Raw genomic sequence first — 21334 nt, forward strand, 5'->3', positions numbered from 1 at the left:
CTTTAATGCATGTACAGGCACAGAGCAGACAGAGCTGTATGATACTCATGGGCTATGTACTGCGAGATCACGGCAGAGGATGTAGGGTTGCAAAGATCAGCACAGGATGAGGGGGAGATTACAGATTATAGCAGGCATTTCCTCACACTCAGGAGTGCACATGGGTTGGTCATATACAATGGCCTATCAAGATGTCAGGGATCAGATGCTCTCATATGCTGGAACTCTAAAGGGGGCGCAAGCACAGTGGACTACTTGATGGGATCTCCTTCATTGACACTTGATGTGCAGGATTTCACTATTTCCAGTCGGCCCATTGGCATAACAGCCGATCATGCATACCTGAGTTTCACACTAGTAGGTAGATCCCCGAGAGATGGGCCAACAATTCATCTACCTAGGTACCCGAGATATCAGTTTACACGTGAGAAAGCTGGGGTTTACCAAGATGCAATATCTGATGGCTTGTTTGCTTTGGACCCGCATAGCCCTCTAGACGAGATTACGAGAGGATTAGCTGGTGTACTACATGCATCCGCCTCATATGAGTTTCCCTCCAAGCAAGAACTGTGTATGCACATCTCTCCCATCCTAACCAGTGCATATAACGAGATGCACCAAGTGGCCGACCAAAATGAGAAAATGTTATCAAAGATGCTCGTTCCGTGTAAGAATCCATTCTGAGTATCATGAATGACATCCTGCAAAATTGGCTGCAATCTGATGCTCACTACCTTAGCAAGAATCTTATATGCAGTCCCAAGTAAGGTGATAGGTCTCCACTGGCCAATCAATGTCTTATACCCACTCTTAGGAATAAGAAAATCAGCCCCTCAGTGAGAGAAGAAGGCATAGAACCTATGTCCCACATCTCTTGGAGAGCCAATGTGATCTCAGCCCCAATCTCATCCCAAAAAGTAATGACGAAAACAAGGGAGAGGCCATCCTCCCCTAGACACTTACCATGAGGTAAGGCATGAAGAGCATGACTGAACTCTTGCATAGAAAAATTGGCATCCAAAGCGGCACACATCTCCTCGGTGATCAAATGTGGCAATGCATTCCAAACCTTCCTCTGTGCCCTGTGTCTCAAATCAGAGTGCGGCTTAGTACTAAGAAGCTGGCGATAGAAATCAGTGGCAATCTGTCTAACCATAAGAGGATCTGAGTGAAGAGTGCCATGTGAATCCTGCATCTGCCTGACGCTATCTCTTGCATGAGATGGGCCGTGAGTAGCAAAGAAATGTTTGTTGCATTTGCCACCCATCTATCAGTGTCCAAAAGGATTACTGGGCATGGTAACGGTACTCCGCACACTGCTCAAGAGAGTGATGAAGTTGTCCCCTAACAATACATAAAGAATCTGCAACTCATTGAGCATGAGGATGTTTCTCCTGCTCTTTTTGGAACGTAGCCAGTCTACGTCTAATAGCCCTTTCTAAATCCAAGGCTTCTTGCCTCTTAGACAGGGCACATGTGTGATTCAAGTCACTAATATCACAGAGAGAAAAGGCCATGCTTTGAGAGGCCTGTGAGAAATCATGATCTCTCCAAATATCAAGTATACGACGTGATAGCTCTGCATTTGAAAACAAATGATCAGGGATGCGTACATGGGGTACTGATCCATGGCAATTCGGATTTCTGATACATAAAACCACTGGGCAATGATCCGATTTAGAGGTGCATGTAGCAATAAAGAAACAGAGATATAGACACCACCCTTGGCACCAATAGCTGGTGACCAAAAGGTGTGTCCCGAGAGAAGCTTGCCTGATCTCCCACACTAGCTAGCATCCAGATTATGCTCTTGCAAGAGCAATACATCCATAGGTCCACCTGTAACTGCACAATGAAGCTGGGTTTTTACGATTTGTTTCCGCTGACACGGAAAATAACCCCCAAGACCTTGAATGTTCCAAGAGACAATCCTCATAAGGGCTCAAAGTAGGAACAACCAGATCTCGTGGTCAACCAAGGACAACCTTTAGAGACGGAAGTACGTGTTGCATAGGTAAGGGAGGGAAAATCTGACCACATAAACCTTACCTCTCTCTCCCTTTCCGTGGAAGAGCTAGGGCTAGTCCTCAAAACTGGAGAGGAACCATGACAATGCGAATGCGCAACATCATCCTCAAGGATACAATCATTCTGTAATTGTAATACAGCATCCTCCTGTGAAGAATCCAAATCATGTGCCTGCAAAGCCTCATCCTCCAAAGAAGGATCAACATCCTGTGATGCAAGAGCCGCATAAGGGTTAGGCAGCTCCACAAGGGGTGTGGGTGAAGGGGCAAGTACGGGGGTCCGAGGGTGCCTGCCATCCCTAACGACAACCCAACGCTATGTGGTTTGTTGTGGCAAAGGAGCAACTGGAGTCTCGGCAGCTACAGACAGCATCTGATGGGTACGACCATGCTACCTCCTAGCATGGCCCCTCGATCTAGGACAATCTCTACCAATGTGGCCCTGTTGACGATAAATCTGACACTGGTCAGGTTTGCCTGCAATCTCCATCCTTTGGCCCAAATGAGATCCGTGAGGTCTCTGAAGCATAATATGGTCGTCAGTGATCGATGGATCAGGAACAAACACAAGGACCCGGTACACCATCAAGAGTGGCAGTAACAACCGCGGAAGCTGAGGCGAGAGAGCTCGGGAGGATTGGTACCTCTAGAACCTGGCCAAAGGATGCTCCTATGGAAACTAAAAGCTTCCAATAGGACAGAGGAAGAGCACGCAAAGAGAGAGAGAGAGAGAGAGAGAGAGAGAGAGAGAGAGAGAACATTATATTAACGTCTACAAAAGACCCAACAGTGGGTCCATGAGACCAAGAAAGTTTTACAAAAAATCTAAGTGACTAGGTCATCGAAAAATAAGAAAAACAAACTAGCTACCTTTACAAAAGGATCATGTGAAGACAAGAATTACAAGACAACCATGTGGCTGAAACAATCAGGTGACAGTCCATCCTACATCCCAAATACAAAAACCAATAACAGGTACGAGGGGAGTCACTGTGCCGGGGCTGCATCTGTGACCTTGTACATGCTCTCTATATCCACTGTGTGTGGAGGGGCATCATGTGTCTCTGGAGAATCTCTCAAATCTGGAGCTGCCTCATGTAGGTCATCCAGGCGTGGGCCTCAAAACGTTTGGCATGCTGCAACAGGAGTGTCCAGTGTGACGCCTGGGAGTTGTAGTGGCTCTAGTACTGCCTGTGTGACAAAGTGACTTATACCAAAGAAAAGAGCAGTAGCATGCTCCTTTTGTTTAATATCATACATCTGCAAGGCTAAGCAGCAGGTCACTGAAGGCATTGTTGAGAGGGAAATGACCTGTAAAACAATGGGCAGTTGTTCCGGTGGCCTCTTCCTTTCAGATCCATGTTCAAGCCACACTTCAAAAGCAGTCAATTGGTCGGTGAAAAATGCACTTGGCTGCATAAAAAGAAAAACAACCATCATTCAGCATTTTGTGGATGCAAAAGGGAATATCCATTATCTTGTCATGAAGCTATAATACTGAATGGTATTTACAAGAAGGTTCCAACAAGGGCAAACAGGTGAGACACGTGTAATGGATCTCAGACACGTGTAATGGATCTCAGATGATGGACATGCAAACCACCAAGTACAAGAAACCACAGATAAAGGGTCATCTTCCTATCAGCTACTCCATCTGTTTTCTGAAAGGCAGTGCCAGAAATGTATCCTGTGAGGCCAAGTTGACCGCCATCTTTCAAAGCTTCTTTGCTTTCTATCCATTTGCATTTGTTCTTTCCAAGCCCATTCTCCAAAACGTCACTCTGATTGTAAGAGCGGTATTCTGTATCATAGCCATCACCTTCCTGTGCTATCAATAACAGCATTAGAAGGGCAGTGCCATAAACCGTTCTACTGTCCCACTTCTTACAGTGTGTACCTCAGGTCTCCTCAATGCATTCGCAGAAGAAAATCATGGTATCATGGAATCACTTTTTTATTTCCAAGCCTTGGAGGATCTTTTTCCTTTCCAAGTCCAATCCCTAAAATCCCACTCTGAAATGTAAGAGTTATCTACCCTCCTATCCATGACTCCAGTCTATCGATAGAACTAAGACTCTAGGTAATCGCCCAGTAGTGGCATATTGCGTGAAGGCACAATGTGATCCAAGATTTGCTCCTCTGAACAGCTGCTGCTGCTGCTCTTGCTCCTGTGACTACCAATACCACTACCTGGGCTAAGTAACCTGAATAAGTTCAATTTTCTCTCAGAGCGAATAGCAGAGCAGGGGCATGACAGGGTGTGGTATGCGAAGGTTTCTTAGTGGTTTCTCTCACAGGGCTCCATATAGATCGCCTGCCACCCTTCCAGTACAATTTGGATGAACCGTTTCTTCATCTCACCTATAAGGAGGTGAGCCACCTCGTTTGTTATGAACTCCGCCGCCTACACACACATACCACATGGCTTGCACCTTCGGAGCTATCCCTGAAGATGCAATATTAGCACGACTTCTTTTTACGGAGCACGGAGGACGGTTTCATTAAGAGACCAGGATACTTACATTCACGCCTCATGCCATGCGGATTGCTATTGGGCAGATCCAAGAGTCATTCCACTGCCTCAGGGTAGAAACTGAGAGGACAGAGTGCATTAACAGGATATGTAACATCTACAGTCTGGAGATCTATACGGAGGAGCATTACATCTGCAGGTGCCGATTGTATTGTCAGATTGGGGGGAGATTTCACTGCCTCCTTCCGGAGGACTTTGGCCCAATATCTAGGTGCACCTAAGCCAAAAAGGGTACACAAACTAGCTTACACATGTTGGCCACTGAGGGTACACAAACTTTTCATATGCACGCCCTTTCTGTTAATTGGTCTGACATCTCTAATGTGCTCTCCTCTATAAGTAGTGGCATACAAGGTGTTTCCAGGTGGGAAAATGCCAAACGAACTGCTTTCCAGAGTGTTTTGGGAGAATAGCCCTTTTCTTTCAATCTCTATGGCAAAGATAGTTTGGCTTCGATGGCAGTGAGTGTATTTTAAAAGTCTCCTCTTAATGACTTCTGACAAATGTCCAAAATGGTTTGAATAATAAGACAATGCAATTTTGTAAGGTCCAGATACTATACCAATCTACAATTCTTCCTTGACAGATAGTTACCTTGAATTCAGCCAGATTATTGACTATTGCAGGAAATTGAGCAAGGCACGTCTCAACAGCCATATCCCAAGCACGCCTGGAAAACCCAAAAACGAAAACAATACAGAGATTCTTTTATTTCTCCTTATCAACTAGCAGTCCCCTATCACATGCAAAAATTGGTTGAAATGTGAAGCAAGCACTACTTAGAAGTGCACTTGAAGCACGTCGTTTGTAGAATTTTTATTCTTCTTGAAATCTTACCACATAGGATGTTGATGCGTCCGTGGTATCATGGGGTAAGACTGAGGTGTGCAATTTGCAGAACGCATTACCCTCTCAGCAAGAAGAAAATTCCGGAACAAACTTGCCACAAGAAGATCTTGACGAAACAACCGCTGGAACAGTTCTGCAATAAGTAGCATAAGATCCAAGCGTTTACTTAACCTGACACAAGAAGCAGAAGAAGGAGCATGACACTAGTCTATACCTGGGGGAAGAACGTTCCATGCAATGGTATCGGTGACTGCTGTAAAAATCCAGTTCAACTCCCCTAAAGGAGTTTTACGATCATCTTGCCTTCCTGGGATCTTGTCAATAAGATCAGGATCCACAGAAGCTTCGAGAAGTGACTTTCTGCAAAACCTACGTATCAAGTCATCAAGATTAAATTCACTCCTTAAATTCTTATGACCATACACATCCTTTTTTCTTCCCAAGAGGAGATCCTTCTTATGGTAAGAAACGAAAACGTCCGTTCAAGAATGGACTACAACCCTCTGAGGGGGTAACATATACAAAACATCACAATACAAGGGGGGGATCCCTCCATGGCTGGCAGCTCTTGGAGGGAGCTACATCAAAGGGGGAAGGTGGGAAGAACCGCATTGGAAAGCTATAATGCTGGCAAGGAGAAGTATACACAGAAACTGAAGGCAAGGCAACAGGAGAAACAAACTCCTCAGATGTAGTGAGCAAAACTAGCCCACTATCCTTCACTGCAAGAACATCTCCAAAAGAAGTATCCATAAGATCACTGGCTACATAGCACCCAGAAGTAGAAACTATCTACCGATCATTGGCATCACCATACAAGTCACAAAGCAACTGCCACACATAGAAAGTAGAAGCATCATCAGGAGCATAGATGAAGTGTCGAAGAATCGAATCCTGACAATTCAAGAGGAGAAAGCCATAGATCTGTCCGTCAGTCTTCCTCCACCGACACACATCGTCCGCAGAGGCAAGGTCCGGCAAGCACCGATTCTTGTACGAGAGAAACTCCATCAAACCATACTCCCTGAGAATAGAAGTAACCTGCAACTTCCATGACTGAAAGTTACCACCATCCAACTTGCCTGCCTTATCTAGGAAATAACAAGAAAGTGGTACGGGAGCCAAATTTGAAGTTGTCATCATTGATCCAACCAATAGGACCAACCCTCATAAGAAACTGTCCAAATCAAAAAACGCTGATGTAGGTCCCTTCCTCTCACCAAAACGCAGCCCTAAGAGGCTGGACAGCACCCGAAAATCCTCCTGCAGCAAAAAACGCAGAAGCTTCTGTCAACTGTACCTCCAACCTTGAGGCCACCAGAAGAGGGAAGCAAAATCTGCAGATTTGATATAGAGAGAAAAGGCAGCCACACAAGGCCTGGGAATATGCTGTAAGAGGGTGCAAGAGGGAAAGGCATCAACAAGGACAGTAGCTTGGGCTCTCCTCAAGAAAAAACGCACAATCTCATAAGAAGAAGTGTCCTCCACGGGTACCAAGGGTGCCACGAAAGCCCAAACTGCCACAATCCCCCTCTACACAAGGGAATGACCACCGGAGAGGGAAACGCAGCCAAAGAAGGGGCTGCAGTCCTGAAAATACAGGCCACCTAGATCCAAACTCCACGTGGAATAAAAACGTTGATGAATAGTTAACTTCTGGCCGCAAGCGATGAAGCCAAACTGAAGGAGAACAACCAGCAAAAGCTGTCCAGAAAACGCAGGAAGAAGAAAGCTGCAAATCTGAGAAAAACGCAAAGGTTAAGGGACTGCAAATAGCGCTAAATCTGGGGCAGCAAATGGAATCGCTGAACCAGGAGCGATGATACCATGAAAGAGTGCACAGAGCGGAAGCAAAAGAGCACTAGGGTGTGCTGAATAGAGAGTGTAAAAGCGAGAGATATGGAGCAACTATGCTGAATATATTGAAGCAATACAGCCCCAAGCAAGAGACACAAGCAGTCTCATAAGTGAGGGAGAAAAAGATAGACAAGACAAGATGAAAAGGTGAGAGGCCAGCCCACCTATTTATAGGTGAATAGTGCTGGCCGATTGGAGCTAATGAACCTAGCCGACTGAAGGACAGAACTAGCCGACTAGGAAAAAACCATCCAGGCTAGGAAAAATCCCAAAAAAATTTATAGAATAAGGGTGGCCAGCCCACAATCAAGGGCCATGCAAAAGGGACCAGAAGGACACCAGAAATGGGCAAAAATTGGGGATGAATGTGCTAACAGTTCATATAGCCAGTTTTACATGCGTCTGCAAGATGGTACCCTTGAAGGACAAGTCAACTCTGTCACAAGCCTCCTTGAAATTGAGGAGAAGGATCTCCGATGGATCTGAGCCGTAGTAGTGGCTTCCCAAACAGTGGAGATGTTATCTAGGATGCTCCTATCCAAGGTAAAACTTATCTGTGTGTCCATTCGATCTGGGATTTTCAGCAGCATGGATCAGGGTGGTTTCAGCTCTCTACTCATCAGCTGACAACTAGGTTCTCGTTCAGGGGGATGAGGGATGAAAGATTCCCCATATCCTGCTCGGTGCATCACGGCTGCCCATCGGCACCCTTCGTTTTCCTCTGCGTCGCAGAGGCCATGAGTAGCTTCTTGTGTTCTGAAAATGACCCCCCAGCCGCACCTTGGAGGAGCTCCTAAACGCTCAGTTTGCAGATAACACCTTTCCGGTTTGAAAGGACATCTCCGACGGTTTGCCAGGGCAATTAAGGAGTTTGGCCTCGCCTCAAGTGCATGTATTTTAGTGGATGCCCACAGGCATTACGGCTCGGTATCTAGGATGTCTCATGAGAAACAACACCACCCCAAAACAACAGATTTCCCCCCCTCCTCTTATGCATTCAGTCAGAGGAACGCTTCCCTACTAAAGCTCAACGAGGCTATCCTTGGCATTCAGGGTGTAACCAAGTTCTCTTGGCCACCATGTGTAATTTACTTTTGTTGGGCATTCTTGCATGCCAATTGCCAAGAACCCAATGTTTCATGCTCACAAAGCACATTGAGATATAGTGTCAGTATGTGCTCCCCCAAGTATGTGGTCCCCCTCCAAGAGTGGCCAACCATGGAGGCACCCCCCCCCCGGGTCCCTATTTTCTTCCATTTCTACCTCTTAGAGGGTTGTAATCTGCTTCTGGGAAGAAGGTTTTGTTTTTACCGATTGAAGGATCTTTTCTTGGAGGGAAAAAAAGATGCATGGATGAGCACAAGGCTAGCCACAGAAGTAATCTACCATGCGTCGTTTCCAAACTCGTGCACCCTCCATATGTAACCAGCTGAAATGAGTCATCTATATGAGGAGGGTGGGCTGCAAACTCTGCCAGAAGGATGCACTGCAAATGGACACTTAGCTGCATATAAGTTGTAACTTGTGAGAGCATCATGACTTGTAGTCTCTATTGAACTCCAGTCCCATGATGTGAGATCTACAGCCCAAAACGGTGCTCCATAATGGCTTCTGGTCTAACTAGTGAGTCAAAAGACTTTGTTCCGACCTGTTGGAAGTGTGCTTGAAAGAATTGTCTCTCCAAGCATATACTAGCACGGCATACCCCTAACTGATCTTGCCTGTACTGCTGGATATTCAAAAAAACATTCCATCTAACCTCTGCTTATTTGGACTTACCCTAAATTTCATTCCCGATAAAGAAGGAGTGGATTGCATCAGCCAGTTGGAGAAAAATTTCCTACTAAGTGCCATAAATAACATCTGTACATCTAGCCCTCCAAATCTGCTATCCTGTTAAGATCCCGGTAATCCCTCAAAATGAATCTACTACACAATAAGTTTGGCACAGGATACTACATCAATGCACATTGAAATCCCACTGCACCTGCTTCATTGCATGAGGAGAGGTAGACGAATGCAACATCATTACCAAACCCACACCAAGGAAACACTACCATCAAGGATGAAGCTATCCAGATGGTAGCACAAAATTGTGCCCAATTACCACTACATTGCCAGTAATCCAGCTCTCAGCCAATGTTTGCCCAGCCATTCCACAAGATTATGAACACCAAGCAAGAAGATAGCAACCATGCACCATTGGATTGGACAACAAGTCCACACACAGATTGATGCATGGCCTTTACAATTTAGAAACCAATTGCAGGTTGCAACAAACATTAACTCCATCATTCACTATGCTTTGGAGAAGCCTCACGTCCATTAAAGGTCAACTGGATTGTATCAAGTAAAAGTTCTTTGTCCGCCAGCAAGATTGGTACATACCATAGTAGCAATGAAACGCGTTTCGCATCCCCACTGAAGTACGAAACGTTTCGAAACGTTTCGTTAAATTTGAAACGAGTTTTTTATGCTTATTTTTTTTTAATGTCAAAATTGGGGATTTTTGCCGTTTGAAAACGTACGGCTCAAAATTTGGGCCTTTTTCAGCCTTGCGCACGCGTTTCAGAGAGAGAGAGCTTACGTGCGAGTTTCACAGAGAGAGAGAGAGCGTGCGTGCGTGTTTGCTACAGCCTTGCAACTAGCAGGTTTTACCTCTCTCTCTCTCTCTCTCTCTCTCTCTCTCTCTCTCTCTTTCTTTCTTTCTCTCTCTCTCTCTCTCTCTCTCATTCTCGTTTTTTTACAACTTCATTTATGATTTATGGTCATGACTCATGTCTCATGTTGACATTAGACATTGTTGACAGTTGTAGCTATTATCTTTTATGTCGGTTTTTTTATGTACCACATGTGTCACATGTGCCAGACTCTCAGCTGCTTTGGCCATGGCCCATGGCTCATGTCACATTTATGATTTTATGAATTGCCACTCTTTGGTCTTTACTATTTAGACAATCTTATTGTCATTTGGTTGCTTGTAAGTTGTTAAATTCGGTATCCAGGGGCCAAGGTTGACATGTCATGAATCATGATGTCAAATATTGATATGATATCGTGATTCGTAAATCAAACTTCAAATTGCAATGTTTGCTTTTATTTACACATTTTTAAGTCTATAAGATCCCCCCCCCCCCCCAGGTACCCCTCCCGTTTCATACTTTTGGGTCGGGCAATGAAACGTTTCGAAACGTTTCGAAACGCGTTTCAAAAACCTTTTTTATGAAACTCCTGGCTACTATGGTACATACATTGTCATAAAGCCTATGATTATCACCCACTCTGACATAGAGCAAAACAAACTTTCCTCCATTATTTCCATGTCCTTCCATACGTGCAACTTACTTAAATGCAGAACATCTATACACACATCATTGTATCTCTACCTGCTCAATTTGTTTTTTGATAATGACATAAAATAAGATATGCCTTTGACGATGTTGAAAAGCAAGCCTTACCATTTCAAAGCAACCTTGATTGGTGTTGTAAGACAAGAAGTAAAAATATCAGCTGGTAGGTCTGTGTGTTGAGGTAGAACTTCTTGTGATCCGCAAGCTGCTAGTAAGATACAACTTCTCGAAGCAGAAGCAGAAGCAGAGGAGCCACTAAAAGCCCATTCTGGCTGCTGCAGGATAGAATTGTAGATGGTCAGACTGCTGACACCAATGCCACCGTATTGTTTCAATAGGTTTAAACTGCTTCAGATTGCTAGTACAGACACAAAGTTCACCTCACAAAACTTTTTCAAGATCACGCCTGCAGCTGAACAGTCAAACACATAAAGGGCAGGCATCCCCAGCCAAGACTCCAGATCATAAAAAGATAGGGGTATATACTGTGTACAGCTCTGAAAAATGCAAGCAAACCATGTTTATAAACAAGCTGATAATTAACAAAGGTTAAAATTAAGGCATGAAGTCAACAAGGTTCAGATTATGAGATCATTGAAAGTCTAAGCAAGTTCTTCTCTTTAGTATCTGATTTCACAATGCTAAACCTTGTTAAACACCCAAATCTGTCCATCCAGTGTAGGCTTTGGGACTCCGTGCCCGTTGTAGTGAAACAATACACGGTCTGATTTGGCACTCTCCCGGGACCGCAAGCACAGCTTTTTTACTGCCTCAACTGTCGGGTCAAGCTCCATTCTGTACAGCGGAGGGGCCTAACATACAGCATACACAAGCAATTTTACATACAACATAAACGAGCAATTTTTCAACAAACCCACACTTCCAAAAACAACAATACCACATAAACGGATGCCTGTGAGGTTAGTATACCTTAGGCTGCCATCGCTCATACTGCACTTGCAAAGTTCTTCCAATGGCCTCCAGAGCTTTTTGAGAGGGAATTGAGAAAGGATCTGTAGCGAACAAGAAAGAAATTATTTTGATATGACAATGCGCGGCAAAACCTTGCAATAAAATAAAGAGCTTTTGAAGCTGGTGTGCCTATAAAACATGAAGTACCTGCACAAAGATGTAGGTAATAGATTAAATGAAAGACGTACAGTTATACACCTACCAATCCAGCATTCTGTTCTTGCACAGGGAGATATTCTTATCGCATCTGGTGGATCCACGCCAATATTGAGACACAACACTAATGCCACACAGCCTGTCTTCATCTGCAACAAAGTAAAATACCTCTTAGACCAACCTTCAAAATCATCTGAGTTTAAGAATAAACTGATACTATGAGATGAAAGCACAGCTGATTTAAAGCAACAAGCCCCATTAAAGCACAAAAGCACCATACAAACAAGAATAAAATATTGAATTCCTCAAGTCGTTCTTGAAATAGTATTGAAACAAAACATTCCCATCAAGAAGACCACGGGGATGCTTAACATTGATTTCTTGCATAGATCTAGAAAAGGCTGGACTCTCGAGACAAAACAGAAATTTTAGCTATTCTAATATATATATCAAATTCAACCCATAATCCTAAAGAAAAAAGCTAGTAGTTGAGAGTGTATTTTGGTAGTTGAGGAACCTTTGTAACAGCACACACTTGATTCCAATAAATTTCTTTAACATTTTCAAACCTAAAGAGATTTATTTTTTACAATGTGGTCAAATGAACCCTAATCTATAAAGGATGGTCATGTCTTCTATGCCGTTTCTTGGCTGCCATTGATGTCGAATTGCCTCAATTTTTTCTTAGCCTACATTTTCTCACAGGCCTTTGCCTTTGGGCACTAGAGTCTCCCATTAGATGAGTGCAACAATTCTACCCTTTAGTTCATCCCTACTTGCCAGATTTCTCAACGGGCAGGAAAGATGGAAGGTAAGGGGCAGCTTTTTGTCACGTGCATCCCGCACTTGGATGCCACGTAGACATATCTTTACAGAAGCAGCAGGATCTGGGATGGAAAACTAGTCCCATGTGAGCCCAGTCCGGGACGCGTCAGCCAGGGTTCCATTCCAATCGTCCAAGGTCAGGTGTGCATTGTCTTGCACATGCGTCCAAGGTCATGTGTGCATTGTCCTGCACATGAAACAGTGCTGTCAGTGGTTCTATGTATCTAGTATGATACTGGATACCAGATCACTGTGTAGACACTTAGGGTTTGAACTTTGCATATTGGAAAGGGGCCAGCCCATAGCGCTACCCCAAGGACAGATGTGGGCATGGGGAAGGTGAACCACCCCCATAGGGGCCAAGAAGGCCTTGGCTGTACCCACCAGCCATGGGATGGCCATGGAAGGGCTGTAGGACAGCCCTAGGGCTCTTGGACAGGTAGCCAACTGGTTACGCAGCCCCTAGGGGACTGCAGACCAGGTGTGGGGCAGCCCACACAGGCTGCCCAGCAGCCAGTAGTTTATGTGCATGGTGGCCAGCACCCTTAAGTGATGCGCAGCATTTTTAAGCATTTAATGCTGATTTTACCAGTCGTGGAGCAACTTTAAGACAGCCGACTGCTGTAAACCAGCCGACTAGTATCCTAGGGGATGCTATAAATACCCAAGACATAAATCAGTTCATTTCTCATCATTCACCAAGTGCTGAAGCTGAACAAAGGGCTAGGACAGCCAAGGAAAAGCTAACGCAGAAGGGGTGAAGGATTGAAGGTCAAGGGCAGAGATCTATCTTAGCCAAGAAGGTCCAGGTTCAGTCTTTTATTTCAGTTTTGCATCATTCTAATAAAAGCAAATACACCATTCATGGTGGGCCCTACAGTGGGTATACTGTGTACTCTTCTCCCTCTTACAGCCCAGCTGGCATCACTCCTACACACGGCTGCATTACAAAGCTTCCCACATCGTGTACACTCAGGAGAGCCTGCGAGACCTGGGACTATGCCCTAGAACAGATGGTATGATGACGAGTGCAGAGCCCTAACTCACGGCTCCGCATACAGAGAGCCTTGGGAGCCATCACAGAGCAGGAGTCGAGGAGAGAGATGAGGAGACTTACTCGCCGCAAAAGGCGGGCCTTCGCAGAGATACAGGAGCTAGAGATCTTTCATTTCTTCATGTAGAGATAGCCCTGTCTCATGGCGGCACTTCAGAGAGCCCCGGACCCCGACACCTATTGCAGACCCGCAGACATGGCACACATATGCAGAGGGTCTATACCATGCCCCACAGCAGCCACCTATACCTCAGCCACAGGAGCCTCAACCTACCACAGCTAGCTTCTTTACCCACTCGATGGTACAGGAAGCTATCCGCCGCCTACAGCATGGACGGGCCGCCGACCATATGGGCTTGCAGGGTGAGCATCTCATATATGTAGTAGATTCTTTAGCTCCTTTTCTTGCACACCTGTTTAACAGGGCACTAGCAGAGGGTTTGCCTGCGGAGTGGACGATGCACACCATTGTGCCGATTCACAAAACAGGAGATATGCTCGATCCAAGCAACTACAGGACGGTTATGGTTGGCCACGTGCTGGCCAAACTCTATGGTGCAGTGCTGGAGCAAGAGCTTAGCTTATATGCTGAGCGAGCAGGTTTACGCTCATCAGGGCAGGCAGGCTTCAGGAGAGCTTTCTCTACCACTGACCATGTATTCACTTTGAGATGTATGATTAATCAGGCCAAAGTGAGGAAGAGAAAGCTCTATTGCTGCTTTGTGGATTTCGGCAAGGCATTTGACACAGTACCACGAGAGAGGTTCTTTCAGCGCTTGCAGTCTCTTGGCATACCAGCAGATATGACATGGGGCATCTATGCATTATATGAGCAGGTTTTTGGGCGAGTCAGATGTCCAGGAGGTATGTCGGAGACTATTGCTAGCACCATTGGTGTGAAGCAAGGATGCCCACTTTCCCCCACGCTATTTGGGTTATACATTGATGAGGTGGCTGACTTCATTACACGGGGAGGCGGAGATGGAGTTGATTTAGCAGGTACTTCAGTACATATTATGCTCTATGCTGATGATATGCACAGGTCACACATTGGTTCTCACAGCATGGCCTAGACATGGATCATCTACCACCATTCCAGTATGACAGGGATGCACCACATATCCGTCTCTCTCATAGTGAGAGGAACAGAGTATTGAGACAGGATCTATGATAGCTCTATACACGAGACATGGATATCGCCTACACAGCCTTCCACAAAAGATGCTATACTACAGAGATCACTTCATGAGTATCACTGATGATGGATTTATAGAGAGGCCTAGATACATGGAGGGCTTTTTACCACACGGCTCCCGAGTGGCTATTCGTCAGCTCAGAGTCTCATCACACCGATTGGAGATTGAGACTGGCAGAGCAGCACGGATCCCCTGAGAGGAGAGGGTATGCAGATTGTGCAGAGAGGAGGTGGAGAGTGAGGAGCATTATGTATGCAGATGCAGACCATATACAGCCATCAGAGAGAGATATCCCATTTTATTCAGAGAGCCACATTCCCTACGCCAGATCTTTGAGGCAGCAGACCAGCACATACTCGGGAGATACATTCTAGACATACAGCGCCACAAAGAGACATTATTACAGGCTCAGACAGCTCCAGAGGAAGGGCGACAGACACAGATTACTACATTTTTTCAGAGATCCATCTCCCTCCCAGCCCCTACACGGCAGGGAATTACTCTCCAGAGAGCAAAGACACTTAGAGCCAACAGGAAACAGAGGACACCTGGCTTTCGGACACCACGCCTATACCAGAGAGAGATGACAGAGATCAGAGCTCAGTTTCACAGAGAGGATGCGGAGCGACTGGCTCGCTTCAGAGCACACCCAGGCATGTTCTTCAGGGAGCTGTGGACACCCCCTTCACTGATGTATACCATTTTATACCCCCAGTATGGTACAGGATGGAGCTAGCTAGGTTGCATATCATGATTGTATACTCCATGCATATAGCTCTGCATTCTCCTAGTAGTAGAGCTCCATCCCCTGCACACCCAGATTCAGCTTTTTTTTGTTCAGTACTTTTTCATTTTGTTGGGATGACAGAGGATACCCCATACAGGTACTCCGATTTGTCTCATAGGCCGAGTTCGGTCTTTTGGAAGACGTTAATAAAATCTCTCTCTCTCTCTCTCCGCGAAGGATGGGTAGAAGTGATGAAGAAGAACATCAAAAAGGAGGTGCAAGAAGATGTACAAGTGATGAAGAAGAACATCAAGAAGGAGGTACAAGAAGATGTACACATGATGCAGTCTACTCTTGATGAAGAGAAGATGCGACGGATCCGGCGCCTCAACATCCGAGTCACAGGGATACCAGAGAGCACTACCTCCACGCCCGAGATTGACGGGCGGAACCTACGTACCAAGCTAGGACTAAAGGAGAATGAGCCGCTCCCATTCACTAGAGTATGGAGGACAACCCCAAAGGACTCCACCAAAGGCAAGGCCTTAGTGCTACAGTTCCCGGACGAGGAGAGTAGGATGAGCTTTATGAGAAGACGGGCTATCTTGAGGAGCTTGCCAGGGGACCCCATCTACTTCGATGATGACCTCACATGGATGCAACTGGAGCATAGAAGATTATGCATGCCGAAGATCAAGGCGGCACGCAAAGAAGGGAAGAAGGCACATTATAGGGATGGTCACATCTACATTGATGGGAAGAGGGTCGAATAGCGCCATCTGGCCTATGAGACACAGAGGAAACAACATGAGGGCAGAGAGATACACATAGCAATCTGGAACTGTAATGGAGTCCTATGGACACATCCAAGGAGACTTGAGGAGGTGATGGAGGGCCGGGATATCATCTTGATGACAGAGACACATGAGAGCCCGGAGAGGGGCTTACCACGGGTTGAGGGTTATCAGTGGGAGTCGGCTTCGAGTCGTAGCACGAGACTCGGAGGCGAGATACATGTGGATTAGCTTACGCCTCTCGGCGACCAGATGGATTTATATCGCCCTTTGCTACTTTCCTCCGAAGGGGTCGCAGTTTGTCACCACCGAGGAGCCGGGTGGAGGAGAGGCTAGTGAGTCTCCATACTCTGTCTTATCTGAGGAGATCTTACACTATTCGACACTGGGAGAGGTCTTCTTGATGGGGGACTTCAATGCACGGACTCAGAGCAGACAGTGCGAGATCTATGACTTTGAGGATCCCCTGAGACTAGAGCCGCTAGCTACAGAGGATACAGGGACCACTCGGATCTCCGCTAATGGAGGAGCTGACAGCACTGGATATGGGCAACATCTGCTGGAGCTTGGGGCCCGACACCATCTCGTTATTTATAATGGGATGATTCAGTGGCCAGATTCAGGTGGATTGACTTGCTTTCCAGTGGGAGGCGGCAGTAGTACAGTGGATTATGTGATGGGATCCCGGGAGGCAGCAGATATGGTGTCTCACTTCACCATACCACCATGCCCCATTAGGGCGGATCATACATACCTATCCCTCACTTTCAGGAGCTTATTGGAGACCCACCCACCCATCATACAGCCACCACGCACTATTTTTCACTTCACTCAGAACCTAGCCGAGGTGTACGACTATCATGTTCATGATCAGCTATTTGCCTTAGATCCATCGGCACCCATGGCCATGCTCACCTCCCAGCTCTCACATGTACTTCACTCCGCAGCCGCGAGGAGTTTCCCATACCACATACAGACAGGACGGCCACCCACATCTGGGAGCATGCCCCAGAACCGATGGTATGATGATGAGTGCAGAAACCTTTACCGCAGTCTCCGAGTGCAGAGGGCTCGCGGGGAGATCACCCGAAGGCAGGCACGCAGGAGGATGCATACTCTCACCCGCCGTAAGCGGCGAGCTTATGAGGAGGCTCACTACTGGGACACATATCACATGCTCATGAGCAGAGATGCTGCTACTGCTTGGAGGAGACTCAGAGAGCCCCGTCCTCCCACACCTATTGCCGATCCTCAGACCTGGCAGACATATGCAGAGAGACTTTATGATGTGCCTGCACAGCCCCCTATACCACAGCCCACAGAGCCATGCTCCACAGTCTCCACCTTCTTCACCCCACCTATGGTTAGGAGGGCCATATGCCGACTCCAACATGGACGGGCGACAGATCATACAGGATTACAGGGAGAGCATCTCATCTATGCTATTGATACATTGGCACCATTTCTTGCTCATCTCTTCAACAGAGCTCTGTCAGAGGGGTTTCCGGCTGAGTGGACGATGCACACTATTGTGCCGATCCATAAAGCACTAGACCCCGGGAACTACAGGACCATCATGATTGGCCATATATTGGCCAAACTATACGGGGCAGTTTTGGAGGCAGAGCTGAGCACTCATGCAGAGGTTGGGGGATTGAGAGCAGCAAGCCAGGCAGGCTTCCGTCGAGCCTTCTCGACCATCGACCACATTTTTACATTGAGGTGCCTGATTGATCAGGCCAAGGCACGGAGGCAACGGCTCTATTGTTGCTTTGTGGATTTCCGCAAGGCATTTGATACTGTTCCCAGAGAGCGCCTCTTTCGGCGACTACAGACACTAGGCATACCTTCAGACATGATGTGGGGCATATACAGGCTATATGAGCAGGTCTTTGGGAGAGTCCGATGCCCAGGAGGCTTGTCCGACATAGTTGCTAGCACCATTGGTGTGAAGCAGGGGTGCCCGCTCTCCCCCACGCTCTTTGGGCTCTATATTGATGAGGTGGTCGATTACATCACACAGGGAGGAGGCTCTGGGGTTGAGCTATCAGGTATTACTGTCCATGTTATGCTTTATGCTGATGACATCGTCTTGGTATCTGACACGCAGGTTGGGCTTCAAAGACACCTTGTGGCTCTTGATGACTTCTGCGCACAGCAGGGGCTCACAGTGACCCTTGGGAAAACCAAGGTTATGATCTTCCACACTTCACCCGCAGTCAGGAGCCACACTACTCGCACATTAGCAGGAGGGCGGGTCGAGGTGGTGAGCTCTTATGTTTACCTTGGCATCACATTTACTGCAGCTGGACGCTTCTCCATGGCTCAGGTAGTCCGAGACATAGTGACCCGGGGGTATGCAGCTCTTGCTCGCCTTGAGCGTCAGTGTTATCAGGCACATTTTCAGGAACCCCGCACGAAGGGGTGGCTCTTTGATACATTAGTGACACCAGCCTTGATGTATGCAGCAGCGGTTTGGGCACCAGGGCTTGCAGCCTCCACATGGGTACAGCTGGAGAGACCACAGATCTTGATGCTCTCGAGGATGATACGCAGCAAACCATCCGTCCCGCACGACATTGTTCGAGCTGAGTTTGCTGCACCACCTATGGCAGTGGAGGCATTGTTCCAGACGATCTCCTTTATATACAGGATGAGGGAGATGCCCATGGAGAGATTATCCCGCCGAGCTTTTGAGGCATCCAGACAGCTGGCCGAGGCTGGACACACTGGATCTTGGTATGCACAGATGCTACAGTGGTTCTCACATCATGGTATAGACATTGAGCGGTTGCCACCTTTTCAGTATGATCAGTCTGCTCCACGGGGTTACCTCTCTCTCAATGAGAGGAACAGAGTGATGAGACAGGACATATGGCAGCACTACATACAGGAGACATGGACAGCACCAGAGAGCCCACTACCACCGAAGATGCTGTACTACAGAGACCACTTTATGAGCATCTCAGGGGATGGGTTTATACATCAACCGCGGTACATGGATGTATACATGCCACACAGCTCTCGCGTTGCTATTGGACAGCTACGAGTCTCATCACATCAGCTAGAGATAGAGGCTGGGAGAGCGGCACGGGTTCCTAGAGCTGAGCAGATATGCAGATTGTGCCGCGAGGAGGTGGAGACTGAGGATCACTTTGTATGTAGATGTAGAGCCCACCAGGGGGTCAGAGATAGATATGCAAGATTGTTTGAGGAGCACTCTTCACTACATCAGTTGATGGAGGCCTCGGACCAGCGACAGCTTGGCAGACTACTACTAGAGCTTCATAGTTCTCGAGAGAGACTCCTCTAGACACCCGCTCCCACTAGGGATGGGAGACAGTCCCAGCTCACAGATTTCTTCCAGAGAGCTATGCCAGTGCCAGCTGATATAACACGTGGGGTGACTGCACAGAGAGCAGAGGAATTGAGAGCCAGGAGGAGACCTAGACAGACTGGACATAGAGCACCCCGACTCCGTCACCGAGAGATAGCAGTTATCCGAATGAGACACCAGATGGAGACACAGGAGAGGCTAGCTCGCTTTCATTCAGACTCAGGGTACATGTTCATGCCATTCACAGCCTCAGCATCGGCGATGTATGATATCTTATATCCCTCTTATGGCACTGGATGGAGTTAGACATAGATCTGCATAGCATGCTTGTACTACCCCTTCAGCATATAGAGATGCATCTTGCCTTAGCACTCCATCCACATCCCCACCCCCCTTATATTGTTTGTATATGGGCTCCACCGATCCATGATGATTCATGGTTGTATCCAGACACATGCACGCTTTTTCTTTTGTTTCTTTTCTTCCGATGACCGGAAGAACACAGTTGTATTATTTTTTGTCTCATAGGCCGACTTTGGCCTCTCGTAGACGTTAATATCTCTCTCTCTCTCTCTCTCTCTCTATATATATATATATATATATATTTTTCTACACATCTATATTCAGTTTTGTGCGTTAATTTCGTCGCGACAAGTGTGCTGTTTTTTCTGAGCATTGAAGTTACCGATCTCCCCCGAAGCTTCCGCATGTTACAGTGGTATCAGAGCCTACTTCAAGTGTAAAGATTCAGCAAGAATCCTGAAATTTTTTCTCGCTCGTGTGGTTGGTTTTTAGACTCCGATGGACTGCCCCTTTCGGAGTGACTCCTGTCCCTCGAAGGACGGTTGGTTTTCAGCCTCCAAAAGTCTCCCGCACACAGTGCTCCGGAAAGGAAGTGTGTTTTCCTGCTATGGTGAGCTTCGACGACGAGAGACCAAGAACCTTGGGACTAGAGTGCACAAGGCAACCCAGCTAGGGCATCAGCCATGAGTGTTACAGAGATGTTCTAACAGGTGATGTGAGCAATTGCATACCAGACTACCAAGTTGGAAGAGCAGAAGGCGCAAATTCTGGCTCTGGAAGAGCGCACCCATTCTCCAGTGCCACGTTTTCCATCTCCTCCTCCCTCTCCTTTCGTATCCCAAATTCCACATCCTCTACACAGGGACCCTCTCGCAGGGTCACGACCGCAACCGAGTTCTATGCTTAAGTTGCAGATGCGTGCATTGGAGATCCGACAACGCGAAGACGAAGCCATGCGACGCGTGGAACATGAGCGTTACCTTGCAGCTTTGGACGCCAGTTTGACACCAGCAGCTTTCTCAAATCATTTTCCCGAGAAAATGAATTGCAATAAGTATAATAGTAAACTCGACCCCACAACTCTTTATTCATGGTTGCATCAGTTTGAAGCTTACTTTGCTGGAGTTAGAAAGAATGATACTAACAAAGTGATCTTAGCCAGTTGGTACTTGGAAGGTGAGGCCATTCCTTGGTAGACCCAGTGGACTCATGCCCACACCAGATTAGGTATGGAAGCTTATGTGTGGGACGAGTTTGTCTGCAACCTTAAGGAGCGGTTTCTACCGCCCCATTACCTTGGGCGACTCGAAGACGAGTTCAAGGAAGTGTGTTAGAACGCGCAACCAATCCTTCA

The 21334-nt window shown here is 46.8% G+C and overlaps 1 protein-coding gene across 16 annotated transcripts in view; it reads right to left on the reverse strand.

The window, feature by feature from the left end:
- LOC147622635 (regulatory-associated protein of TOR 1-like) overlaps positions 1–21334 on the reverse strand; it is a 107187-nt gene that overhangs the window by 63121 nt on the left and 22732 nt on the right. For 11 of the 16 annotated variants that reach the window (XR_015269458.1, XR_015269459.1, XR_015269461.1 and 8 more), the window contains exons 3-11: positions 11791–11893; positions 11547–11629; positions 11264–11428; positions 10997–11113; positions 10725–10891; positions 5624–5778; positions 5398–5542; positions 5155–5230; positions 3339–3440 (exon numbers count right to left, since the gene is read on the reverse strand). Coding sequence is in view for 12 of the 16 variants with exons in the window: in XM_086822171.1 (XP_086678297.1) it covers positions 3339–3440; positions 5155–5230; positions 5398–5542; positions 5624–5778; positions 10725–10891; positions 10997–11113; positions 11264–11428; positions 11547–11629; positions 11791–11893 (1113 nt within the window). In the remaining 4 variants the exon portion in view is untranslated. The remainder of the gene's footprint in view (positions 1–3338; positions 3441–5154; positions 5231–5397; positions 5543–5623; positions 5779–10724; positions 10892–10996; positions 11114–11263; positions 11429–11546; positions 11630–11790; positions 11894–21334) is intronic. The other 5 variants (XR_015269460.1, XM_086822175.1, XM_086822170.1 and 2 more) reach the window with 2 other exon arrangements.

Source organism: Cibotium barometz, chromosome 28 (genome assembly GCF_041138505.1).
Source record: "Cibotium barometz isolate CiBa-2024 chromosome 28, ASM4113850v1, whole genome shotgun sequence".
Taxonomy (NCBI): domain Eukaryota; kingdom Viridiplantae; phylum Streptophyta; class Polypodiopsida; order Cyatheales; family Cibotiaceae; genus Cibotium; species Cibotium barometz.